Source organism: Falco punctatus, assembly GCF_963210335.1.
Source record: "Falco punctatus genome assembly, chromosome: 9".
Lineage (NCBI taxonomy): Eukaryota > Metazoa > Chordata > Aves > Falconiformes > Falconidae > Falco > Falco punctatus.
In genome coordinates, this window is record NC_137589.1 from 27,120,397 (window position 1) to 27,131,576 (window position 11,180).

Consider the following 11,180-nt stretch of genomic DNA (forward strand, 5'->3'; position numbering starts at 1 on the left):
CTACTCCCCTTCCTCATAAACATGTACCCTAGGTTTGAGTAATTACAGGGTAATTACAGGAAAGGACAAATGTTTTGCTTGTTAGTCTGTTGCTACTAATTACATTTCACCAAAACTGCCTTTAACATTAGCTCCAATAATTAAAAAAAAAAAAAGACACCTCTTTCCAACATCACTGGATTTTGTACTTTCTTTGACACACTTAAATAGCACTTCCTCCTGAGAATATCTTATCATGTGTCACAATGCATTAGAAACAGCAGCGCTACAGAACCAAAGCAATAATGTCACAGAAATACAGTTCCAAAACCCAAATGCTCTCACAACTGGATGTATTAGGTTAAATATCCATTAGACTAAAAAAAATTCTAACAAAGTATCTCAATTCATTCTAGCATTTTAGACGCACTGATATTGCCAGCTTTGAAACAACTCTCTTCCTACTACTAAAACAGATGAGCCCGTTTCAATTTCTGTACATAAAACTGGAGTTTCAATTGCTATGATGTACTAGTTAGCAAATTAACTTACATAAAAATGAAACCCCAAACATATCTAAACCACCACTTTTGTGTGATTAGACCGTCAAGGAGGAAAGCAAAAACTTTACAGATGCAATTCTTCTAAATCACTGATAGTGAACTAGTCAGGAGGAACATACCATGTATTTATTTACCAGTATTTTTTCCTTCTACATTTGACAGTAATAACCCAACCTGATTTGCAGCACTCTGTATTATTCAGTACAAAATATGCTAGCTTGCAGAGCAAGCACAGCTTGCTCTAACTTGCTTGTTCTCACCCCTTTCATTCTTCATCTCTCTGTGAAACTTCAGTGTTCCATACTCAAGAAGTTTGCTATTTAGCACCACCCACTCCTTTAACTATCGAAGTATCTTTTTTTCCATCTCCAAAATCAAGCAGAATGTGCAACTCAGACCACTTCCTCAGCTAGAACTCTTCATGTGCAAAACAGGAGGAAACCACTATGACTGCCTACCCTCAAAAAAAACCCAGTTCAATTCCAATCTTAGTTACAACACTAGATCTTCACTCCTAAACCCCACAACTTTTTGAAGCTGTGTTACTTACAAAATACAGTTCGTTGTTAGTTTTGACTTTTTTAACCTGCAGTATGCTTGGTTTATAGTTTGTGATTTTTAATTGTAATATGCTTGCATACAAATGCAAAATAAAACAAAAAAAATCTTTCTATTGTCTCACATCACTATAGGAAGGTTTCAGCATTCTACCCCAGCAAAATAAACGGAAACAGGATTAGCAAATACAGCTAACAGTATCTGACCAACAGTACTCCTCGTCACGCTAATCATTCTTTCTTTCCCTCCCCCAGATGCCTCAATGTACAATTCTCAAACAGTTAGCATTTTGGAGCTATTCCTCCTAAGATTCTTAAATTAAGTTCTGGTGTTGCTGCAGCAGAGTATGGCAGAGCCTGAATTCTCCTGCTCTAGTTGGAAGGGTAACACTGAGAAAATTGTCACTGATCAGCGGCGCTAGTTCTTCTACAATTAAAGTTTTCCTTCTTAGTTACATTAAGAATGAAAAAATACTAAAAATTCTAAACAAGTTAATTTTGAGGACCTGCAGTTTGGAATCAAACTTCCCCAGTTCTGACAATATTTTCATTCTCAGAATAAACTAACAGCCAACCTCTAAACTAGTTATTGAAACCAAAGAGAACTAAGTTTTCTTATGGCAGGTGGTTCTCTGCCTCTCATGCTAGACAGTGCTGCACAGAGAGCACTGCATAGCTCGCATCATTCACCCATGTAACACAAGTCTGAATCAGTGTGGTAGAATGCTCTACAATGCGGATAATTTTTAATTATTTTATGAAAGAGTTTAATACAGGCTGTCAGCAAAGTTGTTCTAAGCATATGGAAGAAAAGTGAACAAGAAATACAGGAAGTACTTGGGGGAAGAAAAAAATATCAGAAAGAAAATCAAAGAGACTCCTGGATTGTTGCGAAAAATCTAAATACCAACAAATACTAAAAATTAAATCCCTCTAAAATTTTTTTCCTGCACATTAGCCATAATCAGAACTTAAAAATATACAGTTCTTCACTTTTAACTCATAAGCAATGGTTTAAATAATCCTTCTGGCTGTCACGTTTGAATCCTGAGTCAACCGCATCTCACTGACAGGACAGCAGCCACACACTACCTCTATGTGAACTCATGCCATGTGAGCTTATTACAAAGTACTAACTTGTTTGAAGAGGTGGATGCCTTTTCCCTCTCACTTGAGACATTTGAGATCTACAAGTGTATTAGTAAGACAGAACTTGGAGCAGCAATTCAAAGTTCTTATGAACAGCGTTACATTCAAATTAAGTATTTTTTATTTTAAGAAATACCACATGTGCTTTTACATTGACACAGAGTTCATTAGAAGTGTTTCTGACACAAAGACATCAATTCAGGTGCTTAAGAACAACCATCTTGTAGCCTTTGAGATACCTCAGAATGAGTCATCCACAGGGGGGTCAGCAGACATGACACAGAATGCAGAAGATCCCAGTCACTCTGAAGCACCAAGGACACATTATACCATCTAAACTGGCACCAGAGACCTAGGCAAGTGAATCCTCCCCACAAATATGCCAAGTCATCAAACCCTGAGCATTTCATTAAAGCACACTAGTTTTGAAAAGACTAAAGCTTGAATTTTTACTTTCAGAACAGAACCACCTGAGAGATACTCAAGAATAATCAGCAGGTCTGTGATCAGGGGGTATCAACTGGAACAGCCATCCCAAATCACACCAGACTTCTACCACTACACTACTACTACTACAACAATTTTATCTAACAATCCTAAAAAAAAAACACTTAGAGAAAGTTTGGAGGCAAGAACTCTAAGAATAAACAATTTAATTTGCATTGCTATTAATCTGAATTGTAAGGTTGGCTGTCATAAGGGGGAACATCTCTCTAATCAACACTGTTATGCAGAATGATTATGTATACAGGCTTAGCTCATGTAACTAAAGGGAGTTTTATGAACATAAGCACATAGAAACGGTTATTGACCCCCAGTCACTAAACATAACAAGTCTTTTGCTCTTCTAATGCATTATCACAGTAAAGATTATAAATGAAAAAAAATTTACAAAGGACAATCATGAGAGCAAGTACTTTCAAAAGAGCCACCACAACTAACTCAGGGGCCTCTCCAGGTAGCATGATGATTACACGTTGTAGTCACAGCTTTCCAACCATTTTGCAGATTCAGCATTAAATAAGTTAGATATGACTGTACCCAGGCACAGTTGGCAAACATTGCAACAAATCACCTGTTCTGTTCTTCAGGCTAATCTTCAGTTCTTTGCTGCCTAAGGGTATGTCTCCAAACAGAGGGCTGATCTCCATTTGAAGGGACAGCTACCATAATACTTAAAGTGAACCTTATGGCACTTTTGTGGAAACTTGAAGGGCTTTCAAATCCACATCATCAACTACAGAGGCATTGGAAAGCTAGTAGTGGGATAGTTAATGAACAGGTCAAGATACAGAAGTTATCAACAGTATCTCCAAAATGGTTCCAAAAGATGACATATGCAGCTGGATTGTACGAAGATCCAGACCATTCCCAGCATAAGCATTCTGACTGGATTGGGTCCTCACAGGACTTCAGATGGGGAAACTTTCAATTTCTTGATTTTGATGAGTTGAAGCTTTAAAAGGACAGTGAACTGATGACTGCTGTCAATTAAGTGATATTTGGACTACTTCTCTGTGTGCACCAGGATGTTTAACTGGCCAGGGAACAGCCTCCGACAGTAAAGGCCAAATGGTGCAGAACAGCTCATAACTATTGTAGCATATCCTCCAACTCACTGAAATTGTGTGACTGTACAGAAAACTTGTGGTGTAGTTCCTAGAACACTCTAATGTCAACCTCTGCCTAGAGCCCTTTGAAAAACTGCTAGCTAGCACCCATCGGAAGGCAAGGAAATACTCTTCGGAGTTCACAGTATAAATCTTGTTTCAACACCCAGAAGCTTCCTTCCAGGCACTATTTCTTAGTACAGAGATAGCCCAGAAACCTAGGAAAGTTCACTAAATTAAAATTTAGACATGACAAGGGTTGACACTCACTATGAAATTCAACCTAATGTAGATGCCTTAGCTTTTCTTGTTGACCTGATAATCCTTTGGTGGTGTTTCATTATTTGGTCAATTCCCAGCTCTGGCAGCTTCACAGCTCAAAAAAACTCAAGCCCCTACTAAAGCACACATAAATTGTTAAACAATCAAGTAAACAACTTTCCAACATACTATCAGCAAGCAAGAGAAAGATCACTGAACAGAATTCAGAACAAAAAAAAAGTGTGATGATACACAAAGGATGGATAGTGATTTTATTTCTCACAGGTGGGAGCCTGTGGAGTAAGTAGTTATGAAGGTGGGGCTGTGGACAACAGAGAAATCATCTTGTTTCCTACAAAGCAGTGGAAGGGACACCTGGAATGAAACAAGAGCTCCATGACCACACTGTGCACAGTATCATATACTGCATGTGGAAGCTAACCAAATACTAAAATTAGTATAATTAATTCCATATGGAATGTGTATTTCATACTTTATATGATCCATAGCATTAGGCTGTAGCATTTTTATTTGTAAACTATTACACATAACTACATCCAACAATGAAGCCCAAAAACATATGACCAATTACATTACAAAAACTGTGAGAAAGAACAGGAAGTTAAAAACAGCTGTAAAGACATACTAATACAAGAAGCATATCAACAAGTTATACAGGGAATGCCTTAGTGAGAATTTGAGTTCTAGCTGCTAGAGCAGGTCAGAATTCTTATTGGAGTGCAATCCTGACTTCCATTTCAGCCCATTAAGTGTCAGAGAAATCTTACAGCTCTCTCTCACCTGGGCAGTCATGCACATGCTACTTCTGCTCCCCCCCTCCACGACCCTGTCGGCACACCCTCCCACAAACAGCAACAGGGCAGGCAGTCCACTGTTCTGGTCTCCAAGTTAATGCCATCCAGGAGAGAAGAGTTACACTATTTCCCACCCCCTTTGAGGCAGAACTCCTGTCATCACATTGGTTATACAGTGTCCACCTACCCTGACAGCAGGGGCATATGCCTTCAACTAGTAGTGAAAACATACTTCTTATTCAATTTAACTCTTGCTTTTCATGCAAAAGCAGCCATGAAGTAATAGCTTCCAAACAAGGTAAAAGCTGAATTCTGTCTTTAGAAAGTTTGTGGTAACCCCAAAGGAACATTTCTAAAAGGTGCATAGGGTCCATAAAAGACTTTGGATAATTTTGGTATTCTGCAAGAGCTTCAACCTCCCAATGATGCAGTACTAAACTTGAAATGTTATGCAAGTAATGAGCCAGCCAGGGCAGCCATTTTTCTTGAGAAGTCACAGCCCTACACTTCAAAAGCCCAGAGCAACAAATGAGGACCACATTTTCCAGGAGCTTTACTATCATAGCCTCGTGACATCAGTATTTATAATAAAATAAGATGTAGGTTCCTAATCTACAAATTACCAGTTATACACAAATCCAAGTAAATGAAAACACTGAAAACTCTAGAAGCCAATTTTGAACTAACTTATACAGATCAAATCAAGAAGAGCTTGCAAGAGCAGCAAGTTATTATGCTCTTCACACTTTCTTAGGGAAGTGTCTTGAAAATACCTTAAAAACAACTTTTCCCAGGGTATTTAGGGTAACTCAAAGATATACCTATTACATTCAAATTCTTTATTCTTAATGCATCTTACCAGCTTCATTCATTTCATCATATTTGAAAAGCATGTTTGTTCTCCTTGGTGCTGTGAAGGCCCTCAAACATATGAGGAAAACCAGTAACAGCCTTGGTGTTGGAATAATTATACATGAGATGTCTTTGAACACATTAAAGAAACTTGAAAGAAGTTTTATTAGATATCGAAAGGGACTATCAATACTATTATCTACTGATACTCAATCATTCTGAGTAATCTAGAAGCACTGTCATTTCTTTGGCAGTATCACTTTTTCACCTAAATTATTGCAAAAGATCGCTAGAGTGAGCCATTGTATTTATTAACTTGGATTGTACACTTCGTAGGAATGAAGCTGAAGCAAAATTTTCACTTCCTTTTTTCCTTCTCAGTTCCACTATCAAGAATTATTTTTATTAGCTATGCAAACACTACACTACTTCACATATACTTTTAAGACTAGAGACAGGAGATACAGCCTACCAAATTAGCTTGTACATTCACAGAAGTAGTATCAACCTTCCCACCCACTTATACATACTTCTGGAGGATGGTGTTCATTAGTCTTTTTAGCATAAAACTACCAAAGAGATGAGCATTCTATTCTGCAGCACCTTCTGGTATGAGGTATCTACTGTTCTGCTTTTAGGTCTGTTTTCTAGCATACCATCACAGAAGCGTTATAAAGAAGCAGGTCTTCAGTCTGTGTAACAGCAGAATCTGTTAAAACAGGTAAGTATACAGGTCATGCAGAATAAAATACCAGAATCTCTTTTGTCAATAGAATACAAACAAGTGATAATTATTTTCAAGATCACCTTATTATTGGAAAGCTGAAAATTCTCAATACAATTTTTGAGATACTTCAAAGCATTTCCAGTATTTGCTTAGATCTTCCTGAACAGACTAAGGTTTTGAGAAACGTTTTCAATTGACCAAACAGCAGAAACTAAACTTTACTGGCAAAAGCACCACTTGATAATTTACTGGTTTGTAAATGTAAAAGAACACCCTCCCCCTACCTCCAAAAATAGTTCCAATACAGAAGTAATGCTAATGAAGTTTTTCATTCATATCACTGTTTGGTATGCACACAGCAAAAACAATGGGCCTTGGAGAAAGATTAATCCAAACCAATTCCTCCCTCGCTCTCCACACTTGCATAGTTAAAATCATTCAATGACAAAGTGTTATGTTGGTCCTTCAAAAGGAAAGTGAACTGCAACTACCTAGAGGAAAAATGCAGATCTCTACAAGTAAGCGGAGCTGGTACAGAATCTGGAACAACTACGCCTTTAACAGTTGTAGTAAGTAAGCATACAAAACAGTTACTTGTAATATGTCTGAAAGGACCTTAGCAATTCTGTGTTCTGAAGTAAAAGGTGAAGACAAGATTTATTTACGAAATCAACACTGGCATTATACCCTCAGTGCTCCTATGGTCCTGCAGCCAAAAGGTTCATTTGTCAAGAGCTGCTGCGTAACTTAAAAAGGATATGGATGGGTTTTGCCATATCTATTTAAAAAAACATGCCTGAGGTGAAATTTACATAGTATCATTTCTTATAGTTTTTGAAACATCAGGGTTCCCCAGAAATAACCAAGATGTTACAACACTCCAAAATGTGTAATTCTTTCACCTATTTTACATGTGGAATTGAAACAATTCTATAGCAACTCACAAGTATTAGAGCACCTTTATTAAAGTTCTGTAACTTGTGTAACATTCTGATCTATACTCTGAAGCAATGTATCACATATGACATTATAAAAATACCAACTCCTTTTAAGTGTTCCATGCTGTAGCTTAGAATGACCCCTATCCAAACCTGAATTTTCTTTTCTGTCAGTTATGAGACCAAAAAGGCATTAGCTACATCTTTACATAGAGCACTACTGCTTTTCACTAAAGCCCTGCAGTTTTACAGAAATACAGAAACATTGGTAACTGAATTTGAAACCAACCTTCACAGTGGACACAACAGCTGAAAAGCTGTGTCTTGGCATTCCAGTTAACCCCTGTATCACACATATGTTAACACAGTTATTTAAGCAGACTGCCCCAGACCTAAAGTAGTTAGAATACTACTCTATTTAACATGATGGGTTGCAGTAGTATTTTAACAGCGATAGTAGCCTTGCTGCATCAGTCCTCACTACTCCCACACTTTTATGGGCAGCTTTGGACAAAAACAAAAAAACCTACAACTAATGTATAACAAGTTGATAAAAAGTATGAGTAGAATAAGATAAAGGGATACTTTGTAGAAACTACAAAGCTCAAACTAAAACCACCTGCTACTAGAAGTCCTAAGAGGTGTACTGCCGCTATAAATTTGTATTAAAAATGGATTTCCATTATAAATGTGCACACCTTTAATTTGCTACATAAAATTATAAACTTTCATACACAGCTTCAGGAATAGAACTTACTTTTGTTATAGCACTTCAAAAGTACAGAGATACTACTAACACATGATTTGAAGCTTATCTATCACAAGGTTAATTTGGACTTATGGTTTCCTTTAAACTACCCTGTTAGGAAGCTTACTATGTCCATTTCACACACACAAAAAAAAGATGGCAGGAATTTGTGCTCATTTTTTAATAAAGCAGCCCTATTAAGACATACCTCTGTATCTGTAAATACTTCAAACGCTGGCACACCCCAGCGCACATGTGTGTAAGCAGATACTATCCAACGTCTTGAGGCAGCGCCAGAACACACTAATCACTTTTCTCCATGGGGGCCTGTTTTATTTCGGTTACTTTACAACTAAGGGCTCTGAAAAGCAAAACGGTTTCTTGCCAGGTTTGGAGACTCTGTATTGCTATCCCCTGTTCCCTAGCAGCTCGATCCGTGGACGGACGGGCCAGCACAACGAAGCTGTTGGATTCAGAGGGCAGCCCGAGACGCCCCAGGCAGAGCCCTGCGGCCCGGGGACGGGAGGGGGCTTCCCCGTGCGCCGGGCACGGGAGCCCCCCCAGGCCAGGAAGCAAACCCCCGCAGCCACCCCCATCCCCACCGAGGCCGCCCACGCCGCCGAGGCCCCCACAGGCTCCCGAGGGGCGAAGGGGTGGAAGCCCAGCACCCCTCTTCACCCCCGCACCCCCCAAAGCCAGGCCACACGGAGGGCCGGGGCCTCGGGGCCGCCGCTGCCAGCCCCCCTTTCCCCCACCCTTCCCGGCTCCTACCGACCTGGAGACGGCCATGGCCGCCCGGAGCAAGGCCTTGCAGGAGGCGAGCGGCGGGGCAGCGGGCGGGGGGGCTGGCGCCGCTCTGCCAGGGAGGAGGGCGCGGGGCCTAGCTCGGGCCTCTCGGGCGCCGCACCCGGCCTCGGCCCCGCCGGTGATCCGCGGGGAGCGGCTGAGTACAGCTGTAGCCGACAACGATCAGAGTCTCGCTCCCCCCAGGGGGGCAGCAGCGGCGCGGCCGGGAGCAGTGCACAACCCTCGGAGCGCAAGTTAAAGCTTCTATTCCCCCATCGCCGGGGCGAAGCCTAATGCCTGGTTTTATATGAGCAGCCATCTTGTATTTATTCCCTTCCTCCATGATAGCCGCTTTCTGATTGGCAAGGACGCCCGGCCACAGCCAATGGAGAGAGAGCTTCTAAGAGCGAGGAGGGCGGGCGCACGCAGCGCCCGGACTAAGCAGGACCGGCCATGGAGCCTGGCGAGCCGGCTGGCGGGGGGGCGCCGGCCTCCAGCGGGGCGTACCATCTGTGCGTCTTGAGGGGGAGGCTCCAAGGAGAGCGCCCCAGTCTCTCACGCCGAGGGGAGAAGAGAGGCACCGAAACGCGACATACGCGCGTTTCCTTGCAGGCACACCGGGCGGTGGTGCTTCTCCCCTGCCAGCATGACGGCAGAGGGCGGCGGGAACTCGGCGAGCTCACGCAGTGCCCCCCGCTTTGCAGAGGTGCGCTGTCCCTCGGCGTACCCCTGGTGCTGCGGTGCGGACGCTCTGCCCGCAGAGACTACAGCTCCCGGCGTGCAGCGCGCCCAGCGCCGCGCCCCTGCGTGGGGACGCAGCCCCGGCGCCTCTAGGGGCCGGGCCTGGCCGAGCTGGCGACCGGGGGCAGCAGTCGTGCAGGGCCGGTATCTCGGCCTCCCTCCCCCGCAGGGAAGTGGGAGCTCGGGGCCGGTGGTGGCCACACGGTGGTTCGCTTCCGTTACTCACAAGGCTTTATTAACGGCAACAGCCCCCGCAGCTGTCAGGGAGCACCTGAGCCGCGGCTCGGCCTAATCACGGCGGCCCCGTTCCTTTCCACTTCCTGTCGCCTCTTTCTCTGAGGCGCCCGGACCGGCCCTGGGCGGCCTGTGGGGCAGAACGGGGCTTGGGGGTGCCCAGGGTTCCCCCGGCAGTTCCCCCCGCCGGGCGGGCTGCTGGGCGCCGTTTCGTTGACGCCTGGGCAAGAAGACCAAGCTTTCCAAGTGCATGCTGTCAGCTTCCGTCAGATGCAGAGAAATATAAATGAAGAAATCAGCTTTCGACTAATCATTTGAATTAATCATCCCAGACCGGGACGTAAATGTAGCTGATGTACATAACCTTTCATGTGATAAGTTGAAAACACAATAATAGATTTTTCTTTCCTGTAAGTGGTGCATAAACTTGCATAAATACATGAATTTGCATAATACTGCATGATAAGAGTTTTCCTTTAAAGCTCATCATGGTGTGTATTTCATACCAAACTTCTCTATAGGGATTTTTGCTGGCCCCCAGCCTTTCTACGTGATGGTTTCCCTTTCTCTGTGGTAGTTAACTCTTTGTGCATGGGTTCGCTCATTCATTCTTTCCCGTCTTTAACATGTGCATACTCCAAATAGACATACTAATGCTGCCTGCATGTTTGCTGTTTTTTTATAGTTCTATAAACAAGACACTGGTGCGTAACACCTCAATTTAGTCTTGTCCACGCAGGTCCAGCCTATACTCCTCTGTAAGGTTTGCCCCGGGTGCCTCTTTCCCATCTGTTCCCTCTCCTTCCTTTGGTGGGAGCTCTGAGGTGACTAGTGACTAAAAGTCGCTAAAGTGGCAACCAAACACCAGCAATATCAGTTAGTCCAAGGCCTCTGCATCACACAATGTGGCCGGAGCAAACCACAGACTTCATGTTCAGTGGCAGAGATGTTTTTTGTCACAGTGCTACACTCGATGACCCAGATAACACCTTTTCTCTTCCCTGTCATGGCTTTGATGTAGTAACTACCTTTAGATAGCTCAGTATGCCTCCTGTAGCAGAATGCAGCAAAAAATGCAGTGGGTTTAGTTGGAGGCCAAGAGCCTCTTACTGAAGTACTCCGTAACTTATGCACACCTTCCTTGTCTGCAGTCATATGCCATCATGTGTTGCAGCTGCATCTGCCTGGACCCCTGACCCATGATCCAAGGCACATATTTA

The 11,180-nt window shown here is 42.8% G+C and overlaps 1 protein-coding gene across 3 annotated transcripts in view; it reads right to left on the reverse strand.

Moving 5' to 3' along the window:
• BTAF1 (B-TFIID TATA-box binding protein associated factor 1) overlaps positions 1-9,376 on the reverse strand; it is a 47,361-nt gene extending 37,985 nt beyond the window's left edge. The window contains exons 1-2 of one of the 3 annotated variants that reach the window (XM_080403582.1): positions 8,975-9,376; positions 8,408-8,560 (exon numbers count right to left, since the gene is read on the reverse strand). In XM_080403582.1, coding sequence (XP_080259708.1) covers positions 8,408-8,454 — 47 coding nt within the window. In that variant the 5' untranslated portion in view covers positions 8,455-8,560; positions 8,975-9,376. Of the gene's footprint in view, positions 1-6,316; positions 6,410-8,407; positions 8,561-8,974 lie in introns of those variants that run through there. The other 2 variants (XM_080403584.1, XM_080403583.1) reach the window with 2 other exon arrangements.
• Between the last annotated feature and the right edge of the window lie 1,804 nt (positions 9,377-11,180).